This window comes from Mercenaria mercenaria, chromosome 9, assembly GCF_021730395.1.
Source record: "Mercenaria mercenaria strain notata chromosome 9, MADL_Memer_1, whole genome shotgun sequence".
NCBI classification, from domain to species: domain Eukaryota; kingdom Metazoa; phylum Mollusca; class Bivalvia; order Venerida; family Veneridae; genus Mercenaria; species Mercenaria mercenaria.
In genome coordinates, this window is record NC_069369.1 from 28,963,716 (window position 1) to 28,986,671 (window position 22,956).

The 22,956-nt window shown below is 37.5% G+C and overlaps 1 protein-coding gene across 3 annotated transcripts in view; it reads right to left on the minus strand.

Annotated features, from left to right (window-relative positions):
• Nucleotides 1–22,956, minus strand: part of LOC123546802 (protein PBDC1-like) — a 23,152-nt gene continuing 196 nt past the window's right edge. Inside the window, exons 1-6 of one of the 3 annotated variants that reach the window (XM_053551118.1) lie at nt 16,913–17,098; nt 10,450–10,537; nt 9,576–9,635; nt 8,726–8,866; nt 2,944–3,055; nt 1–1,125 (exon numbers count right to left, since the gene is read on the minus strand). In XM_053551118.1, the coding sequence (XP_053407093.1) occupies nt 1,034–1,125; nt 2,944–3,055; nt 8,726–8,866; nt 9,576–9,635; nt 10,450–10,536 (492 nt within the window). In that variant the 5' untranslated portion in view covers nt 10,537; nt 16,913–17,098 and the 3' untranslated portion in view covers nt 1–1,033. Of the gene's footprint in view, nt 1,126–2,943; nt 3,056–8,725; nt 8,867–9,575; nt 9,636–10,449; nt 10,538–16,751; nt 16,775–16,912; nt 17,099–22,956 lie in introns of those variants that run through there. The other 2 variants (XM_053551119.1, XM_053551117.1) reach the window with 2 other exon arrangements.

Here is a 22,956-nt window from a genome sequence, read left to right on the forward strand (position 1 = left end):
TGTTTTTTATCTATTTTTATTAAATTCATATGCACATGTACAATGAAGGTATAAAAGGTATCGTTAACATGACAAATTTATTTTAGCAATGATTAGTAAAAACCATTAGGCACTGCCCCCTTCTCTATCAAATTAGGGCAAAATTTGTCAGTTTTATTCAGTATTTTATGTAGAAAACATCCATCTACTCTTCATATTGCATGAATTACGGTTGTAACTGGTTTGGGATAACATCGTTAAGGGGTCATACTTCATCAATTTCTTACACTATTAAGAATGTTCTACAATATTTACTTGAGAAAATGAATTAATGTAGCATCTTTTCTTTCTCATTCTCCTGCAACTTCCTGAAACTGTAAAGCAACTTCATCTCCCAACAAACATCTTCCAAATATGAGCCGCAAAAACACGAGAAAACCAACATAGTGCATTTGCAAAGTCTGGTCAGGATCCATGCTGTTCGCTACCAATTTTTCTAATTGCAATAGGCTTTGAAAGCAAACAGCAAGGATCCTGACCAGACTGCGCAGATGCGCAGGCTGGACTGGATCCATGCTGATCGCAAATGCACTATGTTGGTTTTCTTGTGGTGCGGCTCATATGACATCCTGTTTACAACTAGGAAGTCATTATTGCAGTAATGATTGGAAAAACTAGGAACAAAATCATTTCATAACAAATACATCTATCTGGTTCAGAATTGTTGTAATATAATTACAGTAATCATTCTAAAAAAGGTCACCAAACATAATATGGCATCCTAAGCTTCAAAGCAGATGCATGTTATATCATACAGGTCTTTTTTAATGTACACTACTAGTAATATCTTCTTACCAGTTGATATGTAATCAATTATGGTAAGTTTTGTCAAAACAATGATTGAAAGAAATAACAGAAAGTTTACAGATCAATAGAAATCTTAGTTGCTATAACTAAAAAAATCAACATGACTGATTCTACTCGTTCAATAAAGTTTTGTGTTCAATTTATCATCTATATATTTATATCTTTAAAAAAATGTCCTCCACATCTGTCATGAAGTTTCCTTTGTTTTTTTATTGAGTCCATCATTGAAGCCCTCCCTGTTTCGAGCAATCTCTATCGCAAGGAACTGTATCCGTACCACTGCAACATAAAACAATGGAAATTAAGTCATGGAGGATCAAGGAACCCCCTTCTGTGCCCCTTGAAAAAAGTCAGAAAAACAAACTTAAGAAACATCAGTATATGAGAAGTTTATTAAGAACTATTGCCCTGAAAAGAAAATCATATACATTGTATTTAAGAAATTATTGCACTGATAAAAAAATCAGAAATTTAAAGACTATTGTCCTGATAAGTAAATCAGAACATGCAGCTTGACCTTCAAAGTTAAGACTGAAAACGACACTGGGTCCATTATGTAACAGTTTGGAGAACAGTCTCAAAATTTCAGATTCTGATTGGTTGATTTTAAACTAATTTTCGTAATCAACCAATTGAAAGGCTGCATTCAGAAACTGATTTCAAAATTCAGATTTATAACTGTAGAGCAGCTAATGGGTAGGGTATGTGAGTGTATTTGAAAGTTTTTCATAATTTGTTAGACAAATAGCACTCTCTATTTCGGAAATATCTCGTGTAAGTGCTAGTTACAGTTTTCTTAGATTGATGCTGAACTGGAAGCAGCTTTGAACATTCAATAAAATGAGGACTTACCATAGAGTAATATAAACTTTTTTCAATTTTTCTTTTTTTGGAAGGGTATGCATTTTCTCTATTATTATCTTAGCTTTTTCTTTGAAGTTTGACTCCAAAATCTACAGTACTTATTATGGAATAAAGTCTGTTTGCTACAGCACTTGATAATCTCTATCATTACATGACTCCTCCAATAAATCACCAGTCTGTAGTTCAACACTAGATCTTAATGGGCTAAAGTCAAAACTTGAAGAAACAAGAGCTTGTAGAACACAAAATGCCCCCCTTGATGCATTCAGTAATTGCACAAGGATCAGAAATTATTTCATCACTGTACACAAAAGTTCTACTGTTCTGGGTCAATGTGACCTTGATCTTTGACCTACAGACCTCAAAACCATTAGGGGTCATCTGCTGGTCATGACCAGCCTCCCTATCAACTTTCATGATCCTAGGTTCAAGCATTTTCAAGTTATCATTCAGAAACGGTTTAACTGTCCCGAGTCACTGCGACCATGACCTTTGGCCTACTGGCCTCAAATACAATAGGTATCATCTGCTGATCATGAACAACCTCCAAATCAACTTTCATGATCCTAGGCCCAAGCATTCTTGAGTTATCATCTGGAAATCGTTTAACAGTTGACCATTGACCTACTGACCTCAAAATCAATAGGGGTCATCTGCCTGTCACGACCAACCAACCTATCAAATTTCATGATCCTAGACCTAAATGTTCTTGAGTTATCGTCCGAAAATTGTTTAACTGTTCCGGGTCACTGTGACCTTGACCTACTGATCTCAATATCAATAGGGGTCACCTTCTGCTCATGACCAACCTTCCTATCAACTTTCATGATCCTAAGCCAAAGCATTCTTGAGTTATTTTCTGGAAACGGATTGGTCTACATACCGACCAACATCTCAAAAACAATTTACCCCTCCTTTGAATGCGGGGAAGTGGGGGGGGGGGGGGAGCATAAAAATATATAACTAATTTCTGATGTCATGTAACAAAATACTTACTGAATAGCTAGCTTGTCAACAGCCAAAACTACTGGCTCTCAGTGCAAATAGTTTCGACAACAAATAACTAAATGACAAGCCATTCAGTAAGTGTTTATTACTTTTTGCTCTTTAACCACTAAATATTAACTAGGACCAACTGATGGCATAACATTATGGAACTCTTGAAACAGTATTCTTTCCCCATTTATATATTTACTTGGTCGACAGTAGGCTTAACTAGAGAATTAATCTTACCTAAAGTTGAATTACTTTCAGAGAACTCTTCATGACTGTTTTTCCTGATAAGTGTGCCCATATTAAAGTCTTCTACACGATTTTGAAATTTATTGCAAAATCCTCGCCATTTCTGAAGAACAAATGTTTTCTATAAATATACCGGCAGTAATGAGAATATTCACTGGCAATGCAGATGGAATAATAAAATTATGATGAAACAAGTGAAACAAGATGATTCTTTAAACAAGAGTGGCAGACTGTCACAAAATACGCTCGTCATCAAACTTATTCAAGGGCTATAAACCAAGACTGCCTCTGGCGATTTGGCTGGTTATTGAACAAGGCTGAGATATTATGCCCACAAAAATTGTCAGCAAGTTTGGTGAAGATCGGATAAAAACTGTCCAACTTAGAGAACAGACAAGGCTGAATTCACAGTGTTTTCAGTAATTCAAGAGCCATAATCCAAGAGTGCCTGGGGCGATTTGGCTGGTTATCGAACTTGGCCGAGAGGGCGGACAAGGCAAAATTAGCAGATTTCGAGTAATTTAAGGGCCATAACCCAACAGTAGTTGGAGCGATTTGGCTGGTTATCAACCTTGACGAGATATTATGCCCAAAAACATTGTCATCAAGTTTAGTGAAGATCGGATGAAAACTGTTAGACAAGATTGTGTCTATGTATATAGTATAGTAACAAAAAAACAAAGTCCCATAACTCTGCAAATTTTTTTTCTAAAAGAACCTAACATGCCCCATGCACAACTACTGTTGGTACTGATCACTTGTGTGAAGTTTCATTAAATTGTGTCAAGAGGATGAGGAGAGATGGTGCACACAAGATTGTGTCTATGTATATAGTATAGAAACAAAAAAACAAAGTCCCATAACTCTGCAAATTTTTTTTCTAAAAGAACCTAACATGCCCCATGCACAACTACTGTTGGTACTGATCACTTGTGTGAAGTTTCATTAAATTGTGCCAAGGGGATGAGGAGAGATGGTGCGCACAAGATTGTGTCTATGTATATAGTATAGTAACAAAAAAACAAAGTCCCATAACTCTGCAAATTTTTTTTCTAAAAGAACCTAACATGCCCCATGCACAACTACTGTTGATACTGATCACTTGTGTGAAGTTTCATTAAATTCTGTCAAGGGGATAAGGAGAGATGATGCGCACAAGATTGCGTCTACGGACAGACGGACAGAGAGACAACCTGAAACCAGTATACCCCCCCTTACAACTTTGTTGTCGGGGGGTACAAAAAACAAGAAAGTAGGTCAGTAGGTCAAGGTCACAGTCAAGTGACATCATATTACTTGGGGTCATCAGATAATTATAATTAAACAGTCTTGGAAATAGGATCAGATGATTTTTTAAGTATTTTTCCTATATAACTCACATAATAACTAAGTGACCCAAGGGCGGGGCCTCTTTTAACCCAAGGGGCATAATTTGAACAATTTTGGTAGAGGACTACTAGACAATGCATCATAACAAATATCAAAAGTCTAGGTCATATGGTTTCAGACAAGATTTTTAAAACTTTTTCTGTTTACTTGGGCCCCGGGACCAGGGCAGGGCCTCTTTTCACCCAAGGGGTGCAATTTGAACAATTTTGGTTGAGGAACATAAGACAATGCTACAAACCAAATATCAAAGGATCAAGTGTTGTGGTTTCAGACAAGAAGATTTTTAAACTTTTTTCCCTATATAAATCTATGTAAAACTTGGGACCCCCCGGGGTGGGGCCATATTTGACCCTAGGGGGATAATTTGAAAAATCTTGGTAGAAGATCACTAGATGATGCTACATACCAAATATCAAAGCCCTAGGCCATGTCGTTTTGTACAGGCAGATTTTCAAAGTTTTCCCTATACAAGTCTTTATAAACCATGGGACCCACCGGGGCAGGGCCATATTTGACCCTAGGGGGATAATTTGAATAATCTTGGTAGAGGACCACTAGATGATGCTATATACCAAATATTACAGCCCTAGGCCATGTGGTTTTGTACAAAAAGATTTTCAAAGTTTTCCCTATATAAGTCTGTATAAACCATGAGACCCCCAGAGCGGGGCCAAATTTGACTCTAGGGGAATAATTTGAACAATGTTGGTAGACGACCACTAGATGATGCTACACACCAGATATCAAAGCCCTAGGCCCTGTGGTTTTAGACAAGAAGATTTTTAAAGTTTTTCCTTTCGGTTGCCATGGCAACCAGAGTTCTGCATGGAATTCAATTCTTTGAACAAATTTGAAAGGGTGCCACCTAAGGATCATTCCTGTGAAGTTTGGTGTAATTCTGCCCAGTGGTTTTCAAGAAGATTTTTTTAGAAAATGTTGACGGACGTACTACGCACGACACACATCACACGACGGACATGGAGCGGTCACAAAAGCTCACCATGAGCCTTTGGCTCAGGTGAGCTAAAAAATGATACTAGCAGCTTCCTCGCTTGGCGCTCAGCATTAAGGGGATATTGCTAGGACTGGTCAGCCCGGTGTCAGTATAATGTGACTAGGTGGGGTATCATGCCACGTGTCTACGGCGTGATATTCCAGTGAGGCAGCACTATAAAGTTGGGCATTGTTCACCGCTACAAGTAGACACCGTCGTATATATGACTCAAAAATTGTTGAAAAAGACGTTAAACCTGAAGTTTCTTATATAAAAGCCTATAGTAAATACATGTCACATACAGGAGCGTGGCCATTTTTGACCTTAGGGCAATAATTTGGTCAATTATGGTTGAGAGTTAAACCCTTATATCACATGCCAAATATCAAAGCTCAAGAGAAAAAGATTTTTAAAGTGTGGTAGCTGAAAACCTATTTATAACCAAAAAGACCCATATATTCAATGAACCGGAACTATTTGAACACCTTTATAAGAGGGGTACCCAGATATTGTTTGTGTAAAGTTTCATCAAAATCCATTCAATGGTTTTGGAGGAGATGTTGTTTAAAGAAATTATTGATGAAAAGTGACCACGCCCTCTAGTGGCCATGTTTTATAACGAATTGGAATAATCTGAACAATATTGGTAGAGGGTCACACAAGGACCATTTGTGCAAAATAATTTTAAAATCGGCCCAGCAGTTTCACATAAAAAGATTTTTTAAATTTCCACTTATATACATATAGGGAAAAGTGACCATGCCCCTGGCAGCCTTCACTATATACATATAGTGAAGTGGCCACTGCCCTCTGGCAGCCATATTTTTTGATGAATCAAAATAATTTGGACAAGCTTGGTACAGGGTCACACAAGGACCATTTGTGTGAAATTATTTTAAAATTGGGCCAGCAGTTTTAAACAAGAAGTTTTTTTTAATTTCCACTATACACGTAATTATAGGGAAAAGTGACCATGTCCCTGGCGGACATGTTTTTGACAAATCAGTATAATTTGAACAATCTTGGTAGAGGGTGACAGAAGGACCATTTGTGTACAATTATTTCAAAATCGGACCATTGGTTTAGGAGGAGATGTCGTTTGAAGATTTTTCTATTTCTAGCTATGGCGGCCCTTTGTGTAACCAAGCGGGATTGTTTGAACAACTTTGGAAGAGGACCACTCAAGGAACATCCAGGCCAAGTTTCATCAAAATCCATTCAGTGGTTTTAGAGGAGATGTCGTTTAAACACAATTGTTGATGATGGGCAACTTGACGGACAGACGGATGACGGAAACAGCATGATCACAATACCTCACCATGAGCACTTTGTGCTCAGGTCAGCTAATAAAAACATATCAGCAATTAAACAAGTGAATCTTTCTGATAATATTTTGGATACTATGGTGCATCCTTGAGGAGTTACCATAAACACCACAACTTATGCAAAAAATTATTTTACATTTGAGCAAAACAAAACAAAAATTGTTTCACTAAATTCATACAAACTGCTTATTGTGGTAGTATAAAATCTGAACATTAATCAGAAAAAATGTTTCAAACAGATATAGGTGTGTCAGAGTTCTGTGCTCATGGTTCCAGTCAACATGTAGTTAAATATGATCATATGAATAATAAAGCACTCAATATTAACACAAGAGCACTGCAATGCGGAGCAATATATGCCCAAAGGTATGACATTTGACCCCTAAGTGTGACCTTAACCTTGTTTCTAGCCATCCAACACATACACTCTGCATATCGTCTCAATGTGCTGAACATTTGTGTCAAATTTCTTCGAAATCCTTCAAGGGGTTCAAGAGTTACAGAGCGATGACCTTTGACCCCTAACTGTGACCTTGACCTTGAAGTGAGACATCCAGAACACATGCTCTGCCATTGTCTCAATGTGGTGAACATTTGTGCCAAGTTTCTTTGCAATCCTTCAAGCAGTTCAAGAGTTATAGAGTGGACACAAAACACATTCATATGACCATTGACCCCTAAGTGTGACCTTGACCTTGAAGCAAGCCATCCAGAACATACGCTCTGCATGTTGTCTTGATGTGGTAAACATTTGTGTCAAATTTCTTTGAAATCCTTCAAGGGGTCAAAAGTTACAGAGCGGACACAAAACACAATCACATGACCTTTGACCCCTAAGTGTGACCTTGAAGCAAGCCATCCAAAACAAGTGCTCTGCACGTCGTCCCAATGTGGTGAACATTTAGTTGTTTCTTTGAAATCCTTCAAGGGGTCAAGAGTTACAGAGCGGACACGAAACACACTCACATCATCTTTGACCCCCCAAGTGTGACCTTGAAGCAAGCCATCCAAAACATGTGCTCTGCACGTCGTCTCAATGTGGTGAACATTTGGTTGTTTCTTTTAAATCCTTGAAGGGTGTTCATGAGTTACAGAGCCGACATGAAATTGCTAATGGACAGACGGATGGACAGACGGACACCGGGGTACAACATAATACGTCCCATCAGGCATATAATAAAGCAGTCTGTTATTAACCTTAAGAATGCTGGTGGCAAGTGATTCTGCCTTTGCAATCAGTGCAGACCTGAAAATCAGTCTGCACAGATATGCAGGCAGATCCTGGTCTGCACTGTTCGCTATTCAGTCAGGAAATTTTCACTGAACACCCCTTCGAACAATAAATTGTACTGCCCAAACTGAATGATAAACTAGAGATGCTTTTGAGAAAAGCACATATCTCCCACAACTGCCTAATCATCTATATAGTAAGTCAGTCTTTATATATTGTTTACTTAAAGCACATGTGCATGCGTGTTTTTGACACTAAAAGGACCCCTATGCTACTTTTAAAAGTAGTATAGGCACCGGTTTGAGGTCAAAAGTGCGTAAGAAATCAGAGTGCTTTTTGGTAATTCAAGGGCCATAATTCCGAAGTGCCTGGACCGATCTGGCTAGTTATCGAACTTGCCTGAGCATTTATTAGCAAACACATTTTGTTCAAGTTTGGTGAAAATCGGATGAGAAATGTTCGACTTAGAGTGCAGATAAGCTTTGTGACAGACACACAGACATACACACACACAGACTGGATTAAATCAATATGTCTCCCACACCACTGTGTGGTGGGAGACACAAGTCCATTTTAGAAATTTAGCAAGGTTAAGGTTAAAATACATCTTCCACACCGGGCAGTTAAAAATTGAGCCAAGTACGAAACCCTCTGCTTAAAATATGCATAACTACATGGTAAGTGGCTGGTAAATGACACCACTTCTTCTCTTGTCTAACAAAGCAAAGTAATGGATACAAAAATTCACTGGATGACAAATATCTCCTTGACAACCAATATAATGGTAGTGTGTCCTATTGAAAACATTTTGTGCTTGCAATTTCTGTGACTTACCTCCTTTGCTGCTGGTGATTTCATCTTGTCTTCATCCAAAATTTCCACATTGAAGTCTGGGAACTCCTGTCTGAATAATGTGTAGATTTCGTCATCTAACTGGGTCAACTTAAGATACCGAGGGTCTACTGAACTTATCAACTAAAACAAAATAATTTATTAATATAATTTTATAAAATGGAAATCTAAACCTAGAATTAACAACAGTGACTAAATGTGATTTTTTGATTTTTGTTTGTTTGTTTGGTTTTAATTCAATAACACTGAAATTATAAGTTTCGTTTTACGATGATTTTTGAGAGCACTCCATGTGCCCCTCCAGATCCTTCCTCAGATGCAAGCAGGTTTAGTGGTAGAACCACAAATATTTGCCTAATTATCTTGATACATTCCTTATATGAAAAAACTTCAATTTCAAACAATGGTTTTAAACCCATAGCAGTAAAAGGCAAATGATCTGAGGTCTATTATGTGACTACACCAGATGATTTAAGACGAGAAAATGATGCGGCCACAATTCTCAGCAAGAAAAGTTCAAAAACATTTCTTCCATGAAACGAAGTTTCCGCCATTAGTCAGTAAGCCAACACTGACTTCAAGAGTTTCCCTGCAGGTCAAAGATACATCTCCTGTAGATTGTATCAAGTGAATGCAGTTTTATCTTGACCAGGCTGAATTCATTAACAAATGCAGTTAATATATACATAACGTACTACCACTATGTAGCATGTTTCCAGCAGTGCTTCAAGGTGAAAATATAACCTTATAAAATTTATGTCTTTTTAGTTAATATCTTCCATCAAATTTGTAAGAGCAAAAATATTAACGCAAATATTTCCTAATTACTTACATTAAAATATGTTTCGGCGTGATGGTATGCTTTGACAGCCCACTGGAACTCTACATCTTGCTGGAAATACAGAGCATTGTTTTTCAATTTATATTCTTAAACAGTTTGTTTGTTTTGGGTTTAACGCCGTATTTCAACAGTATTTCAGTCATATAACGGCGGATTGTTAACCTAACCAGTGTTCCTGGATTCTGTACCAGTACAAACCTGTTCTCCGCAAGTAACTGCCAACTTCCCCACATGAATTATCAGAGGTGGAGGACTAATGATTTCAGACACAATGTCGTTTATCAAATAGTCACAGAGAACATACGCCCCGCCCGAGGATCAAACTCGCAACCCCGCGATCCGTAGACCAACGCTCTTACTTACTGAGCTAAGCGGGCGGGCTCATATTCTTTTAAAGAGACTGATACACAAAGACTGCAAATATTAAGGTTCTTCTGTAATTCCAGAATATAGGACAAGATCTTGTTTCCCCAATTTGACCAGAGCAGACACTACCACCCAGTTCAATAGCTCTACTTATTCAACAGTCAAGCTAAAAACTAATTCCTTTGCAAAGCAACAATTATTTTACAGCATTTTCTGCTTTTTAATATGTTTCTTTACCTCTTCTACAAAAATATTATAATGCCACACCAAACTACCAAAAGTTACCAGTATACCCATTTACAGTATACTGTAGTGTAGAAGCTATATTTTAGTAGTGTTGCAGACCATCATAATAATCAGACAATTAGAAAATCCTTAAATCCATGCAAGGTGCTTAACATAGATCAAAACTTGCTTATAATTTCTTTTAAATCAAGACTAGCGAAAAATACTGCACCCCATATTTTCTAAATCTGAGTAGCAGACTTATAAAACTTACTTTGTTTTCATATTTGCCAGCGTCAGCCTGAAGAGCACCACCTATAGAAGACACTTCCGAGGCATTAAATGAACTCAAAGATGCCATTCTGAAATAAGCAAGAACAATAATTACTGTTTTACAGTTAACATTAGGTCATTAACATTGTGAATAATACAAACAGTAATTTTAGCTGTTAAAACAGAAAACTAGAATGTGTCTGTAGGACACAGGGTGTGCCCCCGCCCCCACTGGTACATTCGTCACAAATAAGGGGCAATAATTCAAATGTTTGCAGTTTTAAGGGGGCATAGCCTCAACAAACATTTTATATAAAGGATTCATTACTCTAGGTTATACTTCTTGAGCTATGAGCATCACAAACAAAACTAGGATGTGTCTGTAGGACACAGGGTGTGGCCCTCACTGGTACATTTGTCACAAATAAGGGGCAATAATTCAAATGTCTACAGTCTTAATGGGGCATAGCCTCAACAAACATTTTATGAAAAGGATTCATTATTATAGGGCATATACTTTTTGAGCTATGAGCATCACAAACAAAAAATCCACTATTTTGGCTATTTCATGGGCCATAACTCTGTAATAAGCGATAAGATTCTCAAGAAAAATGCCAAGTGTGCAAGATCACATCATGATATAGACTCAAGCAAGGTTTCATGAATTTACATCTATACTTTTTGAGCTAGGCACATGATTAGGTGAAAATGTGCATTTTTGACTATTTCAGGGGCCATAACTTTAACAAGAGATCACAGAGTGATCTTGGCGCCCACCAATGTGCCATTTTTGAGTGTTCCAAATTTCAAGACTTACTGACTAGCTCAAGGTCAAATTTCATTTCCGTACACAACACAAATCTATGCAAGTGGTCCAAATTTGAAGGCTGTAGCTTGAGAAATGTAAAAGTAGGTCACTAGGTCAAAATCAAGGTCAAATTTTACTTCGGAATACAAAACTATGCATGTGGTCCAAATTTGAAGCCTGTACCTTCAAAAATGTGAAAGTAGGTCACTAGGTCAATGTAAAGGTCAAAGTTTGTTTCGGTACACAAAACTATGCATGTGGTCCAAATCTGAAGGCTGTAGCTTGAGAAATTTAAAAGTAGGTCACTAGGTCAAAATCAAGGTCAAATTTTATTTCGGAATACAAAACTATGCATGTGGTCCAAATTTGAAGCCTGTACCTTAAAAATGTGAAAGTAGGTCACTAGGTCAATGTAAAGGTCAAAGGTCATTTCAGTACACAAAACTATGCAAGTGGTCCAAATCTGAAGGCTGTAGCTTGAGAAATGTAAAAGTAGGTCACTAGGTCAAAATCAAGGTCAAATTTTATTTCAGAATACAAAACTATGCATGTGGTCCAAATTTGAAGCCTGTACCTTCAAAAATGTGAAAGTAGGTCACTAGGTCAATGTCAAGGTCAAAGTTTTTTTCGGTACACAAAACTATGCATGTAGTCCAAATTTGAAGGCTGTAGCTTGAGAAATGTGAAAGTAGGTCACTAGGTCAAAATCAATGTCAAATTTCATTTTGAAACAGGAAACTATACATATGGTCCAAATTTGATGCCTGTACCTTCAAAAATGTGAAAGTAGGTCACTAGGTCAAAATAAAGGTCAAAGTTTTTTCCAGTGCACAAAATTATGCATGTGGTCCAAATTTGAAGGCTGTAGCTACAGAAATGTGAAAGTAGGTCACTAGGTCAAAATCAAGGTCAACTCATGTCAAGGTTCATCTTGCCACTCAAAAATATACATGTGGTCCAAGTTTGAATGTTGTAGTTACTGACAAGAACATTTTAAAAGCTTTTCCCTATATAAGTCTATATGAACCATGTGACCCCCGGGGCGGGGCCATATTGAACCCTAGGAGGATAATTTGAACAAACTTGGTAGAGAACCACTAGATGATGCTACATTACGAGTATCAAAGCCCTAGGCTTTGTGATTTGGACAAGAAGATTTTCAAAGTTTTTCCCTATATAAGTCTATGTAAACCATATGACCCCCAGGGCGGGGCCATATTTGACCCTAGGGGTATAATTTGAACAATCTTAGTTGAAGACCACTAGATGATGTCACATACAAAATATCAAAGCCCTAGGCCCTGTGGTTTTGGACAAGAGGTTATTCAAAGTTTTTCCCTATATAAGTCTATATAAACCATGTGACCCCCAGGGCGGGGCCATATTTGACCCCAGAGAAATAATTTGAATCATCTTGGTAGAGGACCACTAGATGATGCTTCATACCAAATATCAAAGCCCTAGGCTCTGTGGTTTTGGACAAGAAGGTTTTCAAAGTTTTTCCCTATATAAATCTATATAAATTATAGAAATAAACAAAGGGCCATAACTCACTCATAAATTGTTGAACCAGTCTGATTTTCAGGGGGACACAACTAGGGTACCAATACATCATTCTGACAAAGTTTGGTCAAAATCCCCCCAGTAGTTTCTGAGGAGATGCGATAACGAGAAATTGTTAACGGACGGACGGACGGACGGACGGACGGACGGAATGACGGACGGACGGACCACGGACGCAGAGTGATTTTAATAGCCCACCATCATCATGATGGTGGGCTAAAAATAGGGGGTGGAGCCAGCCAAAAAATAAAAGGTGCACAAGTTTATACCATGTTAAAGACTCATGCAAGTTTTCATCCATTTATATAATATACTTTTTGAGCTAGGTGCATCACAAGGTGGAACTCTGGAAATAGGGGGCGGACCTAGATGAAAAATAGGAGGTGTGCAAGTTCATATCTGATGATTAAGATTCATGCAAGGTTTCATGAATCTATATCAAATACTTTTTGAGCTAGGCATGTCACAAGGTGAAAATGTGCATTTCTGACTATTTCAAGGGCCATAACTCTGGAAATTGGGGGCGGAGCCAGACGAAAAATAGAAGGTGCGTAAGTTCATATCACGATAACGACTCATACGAGGTTTCATCAATTTACATTAAATGCTTTTTGAGCTAACCGCGTCACGAACTTCGGACGGATGCACGGACAAGACCAAATCTATATTATGCCCCCACCACTCATGGGGGGGCACAAAGATCACTACTGTTAATACTGGATAAAATTAAAGGTGGTCAATCACAGTTAACCAACATTTTATGGCATTTTTCACTGTTCATATAATTGTTAGATATTTATTTAAATTTTAGGGAACAAAGAGACCCCTGATATAGAATTAGATCACTATTACAAATGTATGATTTATTATTTTACTTATAAAATCCTGTAATTACCACCACTTCCATTTCTAATATGAAAGTATTCAAATAAGCTGGGCAATATAAGCCGGAAGGGTTAATCAGAGGAAGACAGAAGCGAAATTGAAGGAAAAAGCAAAATTTAAAATTTTTTGTTTTGGTGGGAGGTGTCAGACTTGCGGGGTAAGCAGGGTGTGTGTGCAGTGGTGGTGACAGTATACTCAAGGGAAAGAAAAGTAAATGAATTTCTTTTCTTTTCTTTTTTTTTTGGTGAGGTTGTGGGGGGAGGTTGGGGCTGTAATATAGATTGTTGCAGTCTTCCAAGTTTCAAGTCAATACACTAAATAGTTTTTTTTCAAGTTATGCTCCAGACATGAAATGCCATGAGCTGATCTGACAAGTTTCTGTGCCCTTGATCTTTGACCTACCACCCTGATTCATGCACTCTTCACATTGTCTTATCACCACCTTACTACATCTCAAGTTTGAAGTCAATACCTTGAATGGTTATTTAGTTATGCTCTGGACATGAAATATGACGGGCAGATTTGACCTTGCTGACCTTGACCTTCCACCTTGGTTCATGCACAGCATGATAACTGTTGCTGTCCCGCCAGAGGGATGACAACTATAAACAAGAGGACCATGATGGTCCTGAATCGCTCACCTCTTCCCACATGACCCAGTTTTGAGTATGAAGTCGTTTTTTCTATTATTTGACATAGTGACCTAGTTTTTGAGCTCATGTGACCCAGTTTTGAACTTGACCTAGATATTATCAAGATAAAAATTCTGACCAATTTTCATGAAGATCCATTGAAAAATATGGTCTCTAGAGAGGTCACAAGGTTTTTCTATTATTTGACCTATTGACCTAGTTTTCGAAGGTACGTGACCCTGTTTTTGAAATTTACCTAGATATCATCAAGGTGAATATTCTCACTAATTTTCATGAAGATCTCATGAAAAATATGGCCTCTAGAGAGGTCACAAGGTTTTTCTATTTTTATACCTACTGGCCTAGTTTTTGACCGCAAGTGACCCAGTTTCGAAACTGACCTAGATATCATCAAGGTGAACATTCAGATCAATTTTCATGAAGATCCATTGAAAAATATGGCCTCTAGAGAGGTCAAAAGATTTTAATAATTTTAGATCTACTGACCTAGTTTTTGACCGCAGCTGACCCAGTTTCAAACTTGATCTAGATATCATCAAGATGAACATTCAGACCAACTTTCATACAGATCCCATGAAAAGTGTGGCCTCTAGAGAGGTCACAAGGTTTCTTTATTATTTGACCAACTGACCTAGTTTTTTAAGGCATGTGACCCAGTTTCAAATTTTACCTAGATATCATCAAGTTGAACATTCTGACCAATTTTTATGGAGATCCATTCACAAGTATGGCCTCTAGAGAGGTCACAAGGTTTTTCTATTTTTAGACCTACTGACCTAGTTTTTGACCGCACATGACACTGTTTTGAACTTGACCTAGATATCATCAAGATGAACATTCAGACCAATTTTCATACTGATCCCATAAAAAATATGGCCTTTAGAGAGGTCACAAGGTTTTTCTATTATTTGACCTACTGACCTAGTTTTTGACGGCAGGTGACCCACTTTCGAACTTGACCTAGATATCATCAAGATGAACATTCTGACCAACTTTCATACAGATCCCATGAAAAATATGGCCTCTAGAGAGGTCACAAGGTTTTTCTATTATTTGACCTACTGACCTAGTTTTTGACATCATGTGACCCACTTTCGAACTTGACCTAGATATCATCAAGATGAACATTCTTACCAATTTTCATGAAGATCTCATGAAATATATGGCCTCTAGAGAGGTCACAAGGTTTTTCTATGTTTAGACCTACTGACCTTGTTTTTGACCGCACGCGACCCAGTTTCGAATTAGGCCTAGATATCATCAAGATGAACATTCAGACCAATTTTCAAACAGATCCCATGAAAAATATGGCCTTTAGAGAGGTCACAAAGTTTTTCTATTATTTGACCTACAGACCTAGTTTTTAAAGGCACGTGACCCAGTTTCGAACTTGACCTAGATATCATCAAGGTGAATGTTCTGACCAATTTTCATGAAGATCTTTTGAAATATATGGCCTCTAGAGAGGTCACAAGGTTTTTCTATTATTAGACCTACTGACCTAGTTTTTGAAGGCAGGTGACCAAGTTTTGAACTTGACCTAGATATCATCAAGATGAATATTCTGACCAATTTTCATGAAGATCTTGTGAAATATATGGCCTCTAGAGAGGTCACAAGGTTTTTCTATTTTTAGACCTACTGACCTAGTTTTTGACGGCATGTGACCCAGTTTCGAACTTGACCTAGATATCATCAAGATGAACATTCTGACCAACTTTCAGAAAGATCCCATGAAAAATGTGACCTCTAGAGTGGTCACAAGCAAAAGTTTACGGACGGTCGACGGACTCCGTGCGATCACAAAAGCTCACCTTGTCACTTTGTGACAGGTGAGCTAAAAATATCAGATCATAAAATAAGTCATCCCAATAAGCCAAATGAGTAAGACGTGGTATCTTCTGGTATCAGAATGTATTTTGTCTATCTAGTAGTCAAAATAATTCAACGGTCAGATTGTTTTATTTGTGATGGGCAATCTTACCGTCAAAACTTCGAAGGACCAAAATAATGGAGGATAAATCACAGTACATCGTCATGTAAAGTTATTGGTTTTATCGCTTGTGCATGTTGCCTTGAACTAAATTGTAGACGTGGTAAACGTTTATTGTGTACAGTACATACATCTGAATCACCAAAAACATCGTAATTTTGTAAAATATTTGATAATTTACATAAATCAATGAGGAATTGAATCCCCTTTTGATACATGTAAGTTTCATTTGCATAAAGGCAGTGTTCTGCCGAGGATAAAAAATGGTGGGGACAAATTCCCTGAGGTATGAAAAATGTGGGGACATTTTAAAAATCTTTGGGACAACAAATTTTGACCATATTATGTCATAAATATAAATCAGTAACATTACTACAATTGAAGTATTTTTAAAGTCTAACCATTTACACCATCTAATCAACTCTTGTGGAATTTGGAGTCACTTTTCTTTTAATACGAATTTTCTGCACCCTTTGACGTGACGCATTTTCAGTTTTTAAGACAATTAGTGCACAATGATCAACAGATTTTGCGCAGCCAACACTGTTGGCAACGGACTCACTTTCAATTTCACATGCCGAGACAGTGGGTGGAGAACGGTTGACAATATCGCGGTTTGTGTGGTCTAAGGGGCTTTTTAAGAGGTCACATGAAGAACTAGGCAGTCAATCATTAATCTGAATGTTTTTCTTGTCTGCAGATACAGAAATGCAGCTTAAAATTGTTTGTTGTTGATCAAAATGACGTTTTTGCAGGAAACTCTTCTATCTGGGTGCGGAAGAGAAATGAATGATTCGTACTCAGTTCCGGTCGTCCCATCCGCGAATTGGGCCCCAAAATTTTCGTAACGCGACAACTGTCGCTTTTTTACCAATTTTAGCGCGACATTTGTAATTTTTATGCGACATTCTTGTGATATCACGGCCTCGGCAGAACACATGTACCTGTCAAGTCTCGCGCATTGGGCGTGAGAGTCACACATTTTGAACAGACCTGTCTGAATCACGCTCTCACCCACATATTAAATTTTCTCACACAATTTCAACAAATCAGAAAAAAATAAGAGCTGTATGTGAAATGATCAATTTGAAGTTTTCAAACGTATTGAAGGATATATGATCTATTAAAGGAATGGTTGTCTTTGTTTGTTCTCTAAACTTTTGCACCCTGAAATAAGTATCTTTGTAGTCCAAAATCAATCTCCAGCGTTAAAGCTTCTGTGGACTTTCGTCCCAAGGAGCAACCGCCTCTTGAAACCACAACTCACTACTACACACTTTAAGACCTTGACAGCTATGCATTTGAATTTATCTCACAGGGGTGTAAAATTCCACTCGTCCGCTTGCATTGGCGAGTTAAAGTCTGAAAAGGACGAGTGGACCTCGCTGTATATACTCAACCGATCGGGCGAGTGGTTTTTTACGTCCTTACTTTACCAAAATTCAGAAATTACAACTCCAAAACGTCAACAAACTTTGAGATGGTTCAGTCGCTACCTGGATTGACTGGAATTTACCCGCGAATTGTAAAGATATCAAAACGTCATGCCGGTAATTTTCCATTCCACAAGCACGTGCGACCTATCATATTAAATATCTAATTTACATCGACACGTACACAAAAAACGTGCGTAGTGCATTCATTTTTTAACATCTTCGCTTCAAGTTTTCAACACCTTTTGAGAAATAAATTAATACTATTTGAATTCTATGATGATTTCAGTAAGATATCGACAGAAATGTAGACAAAATTCTATAAAAATGGTCGAATTTTCATATAATCATTTGTAAAAATTCAAACAGCGCGATCTTAGTTGCTTATTTCTTTCTAAAAGTAAATAAATGATGAATACTCTGGGCATTAAATTCAGACTTTTGACCAGAAAGAACAAAAAACAGAATAAAAAATCTTAAATAATGAAAAAGCGGCAGCAATTACAATACATGGAGTAAAATGATTTTTGGCAAACAGATTTCTGTTAGTGCGGCAGAATAGGTTACGTGACCTCGTGAACGTAAATAGAAATGCGATTTTAAAATAAAGCAATGTGATGTCATTGCGGTTTTTAATAAGTTTTAAATGAATCTTTGTACATGTATTTTTTGACCAACAATTTAAAAGTTTTTTTTTGTCAAACAATAATGTAAATTGCTTGAGGGCAAATAGGTCACAGAGGTAGGATATCCACTATAGTAACTAGAAAATGCTTTTGTAAAAAATCGCATGTCTCCACAAATGCAAAGTCCTATAGGCAAGAAGTCAATAGGGGTCAGGAGCGAAAGTCAAAGAGACACTGATGGTTGGCTGCAATAGGGATCATCAACTTGGCATGTCGCTAAATTTCAACACTCTGGGCCTAGTGGTTCTCAAGTCACTGTTCAGGCTCCTGTGACCTTGACCTTTGATCAAGTGACCTCAAAATAAATAGGGGTCATCTACTCTGAATGTCCAATCATCCTATCAAGTTTCAACATTGTAGGTCAAGTGGTTCTCAAGTTATTTCCAAAAAATGATTTTACATGAACAGGCCACTGTGACCTTGACCTTTAATTGACTGACTCCAAAATCAATAGCGGTCATCTACTCTGCATGTTCAATCATCCTATGAAGTTTCAACATTCTGGGTCAAGTGGTTCTCAAGTTATTGATCGGAACTGGTTATCAATGTTCAGGCCCCTGTGACCTTGACCTTTAACGGGAGTGACCCCAAAAACAATAGGGGTCATTTACTCTGTATGAACAATCATCCTACGAAGTTTCAACATTCTAGGTTGAGAGGTTCTCAAGTTATTGATTGGAAATGGTTTTCCATGTTCAGGCCCCTGTGGCCTTGACCTTTAATAGAGTGACCCCAAAATCGTTAGGGGTCATCTACTCTGCATGAACAATCATCCTATGAAGTTTCATCATTCTGGGTCAAGTGGTTCTCAAGTTACTGACCGGAAATGGTTTTCAATGTTCAGGCCCCTGTGACCTTGACCTTTGACGGAGTGACCCCAAAATCATTAGGGGTCATCTACTCTTCATGACCAATCATCCTATGAAGTTTCAACATTCTGGGTCAAGTGGTTCTCTAGTTATTGATCGGAAATGGTTTTCAATGTTCAGGCCCCTGTGACCTTGACCTTTGACAGAGTGACCCCAAAAACAATAGGGGTCGTCTACTCCAGCAGCCCTACAACCCTATAAAGTTTGAAGGTTCTAGGTCAAATGGTTCTCCAGTTATTGCTCGGAAATGAAGTGTGACGTACGGACGACGGACGGACAGAAGGACGGAAGGACGGACGGACGGACGGACAGGGCAAAAACAATATGTCTCCTGGGGGAGACATAACTATAGTTTGAGACATTTACCTTTTATACGGGATATAGCACATTCGCTTTTGATAACAAATTAAAGAAGAAACTTTTTATTGATTTCTATTTCTCAGCAATTTTAAGAACCGATGCAGTACGATCAGACAGTGATGTGTCACATGGCACGAAAACATGTCGTAATGCCATGACAATCTCGAGCAAAAATACCACTTTGATCTCCACTTCAGATGTCATGATACTGACACACTTCTTTTAGCTCTTTGAGGGGGTGTAATTTGATCATGAAAACATGGTCAATTACTTAGTTTATCAACTGAACAATTACCGATAATCTTTAACGTTTTTTTTTCATCCCTTTCAACACGGGTGGATGGTCCATTGGACGATGATTATTGTGTCCAAATTTTTTAGACACTTTTCAAAATAAATATTTTTCGGGAAATAATACTATTGTACATAATACTCCTTTCATAAAAGTGACAGTATTAAAAGTGTCAATTATTAGGGCGAGTGACTGTTCACTAAGGGCGAGTAGATATTACTGGCTACTAGTCCTGCAGGGCGAGTGGTGTGAAAAAAAATTTTACACCCCTGTCTCATATTCGCAACAAAATCAGCATTTAAACTCAAATTAGCAGCTATGACAATTTCATCGGAAATTTCCTCCACCAATTTGGTCTTTCAAGTGTTTGACGCGAGTGGAGATATTGCCCATAAAAAAAATCCTAAGATCGCGTCAAATTTCTTGGACTAAATTAGTCCATCACTGTCCAACAGGCACGGGTCCAGTGTACATTTTTTGTTTAATATAAAAAATCCCTTTTTTCACACAAATAGACGTTTTATATGTAAGTCAAATGGCCCCCTTACGAAATGGTCAGAAAGCTGCGAACATGCCGCGAACATGCTGCGAACATGCCACCATACCTATTCGCAGGAAGTATTAGCGGGATATTCGCTGCTGCCGCGATCATGCCGCGATTGGTTTGATACTAGTTCGCGAGATATTCGCAGGAAGACCAATGATGGCGGCATGTTCGCGAGAAGAACTTAGAAGATTATAATCTTTTGGTAAACTGTTACTGAAGAGCTTTTATAAGAGCAGGTAACTGTAGGTCAATTAATTTGTAACATTATCTGTAAGGTCACAGCAGGAGTCTGATAAGTTAATTACAACCAGATATTCTGGACATGTTTGGAAGGAAATCTGTGTGCATTACAGACAGTTTTCATAAGTGATTCTTAGAGGCTAATAGGAATATATACTTTTTTGTGGTAAGTCAGAAAATTTATGTTTAATATCTATACTTATATATCTCAGTAAACATAAGGAATTTTGAAAATGAAATAGATATGCTTAACCTTTTGCAGAGCTGTATCAGATTATCTAGAAAGAAATATAAAACTAGCTATAGCTTATTTTGACAATTTCTTAGCTTCATAAGTCTGATAATTAACATGTAAAACAATGACAGATTTGTAGCAATACATATAACTTATAAGTAGTGTGAAGAAAAACATTGGGATGAAATGAATACATGCACTCAGACACTGTTATTGAAATGACAAGTAACAGGTAAAATTCAAACATACATATATGTTTTATCATTAAAACTTTGTTTAAAATGCTCCAAATATGATATGAAAAAGTTCAGACATTGACAATTTGAATTTGTTACAACCTCAGTCAGTGTTGAAGTTTATTCAATAAATTTATATCCCTGATTCCTACTAATTTATTTGTTTTTGCACTTTTTCTGTACATGCTTTTTTGTACACAATTTCTGTAGAGATGGTTTTCAGCTAGTTCGTGGGATGTTCACAGCAACTAGTTTGCGGGATGTTCGCAGCAACTAGTTCGCGGGATGATCGCGGCAACTTGTTCGCGGGAAGTTCACAGCTACTTGTTCGCGGGAAGTTCGCGGCAAAACTAAAAAACTAGAACATTCCAAAATCGGAGTTTATACACTTGCAGCCGCTACCTGCATGATCACAACTTTGAAACATTTAAAGCCTTCCTTAAATACTAAAATGACCCCATAAATTGCTTTGAAATACACAGTACAAGTCTCTACGAGCGAAATATTTCAGTTATCCCTGGCGATTTCATTCCGGATAGCAGACGTGTTCCTGGTTTTTATCACTTCGTTTGGCAGCTGAAATCGCCTGGGAACTGAACATTTCGCGCGTAGAGACTTGTACTGTGTATTTCAAAGCAATTTATGGGGTCAGTTTAGTATTTATGGAAGGCTTTAAATGTTTCGAAGGTACGATCATGCAGGTAGAGGCTGCAAGTGTATAAACTCCGATTTTGGAATGTTCTACAAGTTTGCCGAGTAGCTTGCCATAGCGTTACGCTCGCATAGTTCACTTTTCAATGTATATGATACTGTGACTGGATTTTTGGTCATGAATTTTTTTTCATTTGACTAACATATTACAAGTATATTTGTGTGAAAAAAGGGATTTTTTATATCAAACAAAAAAATATACACTGGACCCGTGCCTGTGCACTGTCCATCTAGACTCAAGTTATAGAGACTTACCCTAAGCCTTCTTTACGCAAGGGAAACAATCTAATTATATCGTGAAATTGTTGAGTGAACACCGTTTCTTAATCCTAATCCTGCCCATGTTATATCAGTGCAAAGGAAAAGTTACCTATCTATGATAAATGCCATGTATGATTACACAGTTATGCATCTAACAGTCTTGAAATTGATTTCTTCGATTTTCTCATATTTCTAGATGTTTTTCCCATACTTTGACGCATATGTATGGGTAGTTGAGATTGTTCTCTTTCCAGCAGTAGCCTTTTCAACATATTTCACCTTGTGAAATTCTGTGGGTTTTGACTTTTTTTAAAAAATCGTCTGTTTGTTGACAAATTTCACCACAAAAAATGTCCTACTTTCCCCAGGGCAATCAATTATTTGATCTTTACATAGTTTTGTATACAGGTTGCTAATCCATGTGGCAAGTATGCATGCTTTTTTCATGATTAGAGGTAAAACGTGGGTAGTTTGTATGAGGTACTAGGTCAATTGTCACCTAAGCCTATCATAAAGTCTTTGCGGAGTTGTCTCCATTTTTTCCAAATATTTCATCCGGGATCATTTTTTTCAGCTCAAATAACTCTTTTTCAGGAAACGATATTTTAATAATTTTTTCAGTCCTTGTATTCTGATGCAGTTAACTTCACATACATATAATATAGATAGCTCCTACTTGAAGTTTGTATTTTCAGTTACAATGCCTACAAGTTACACAAATTATGTAAAAAGAAAG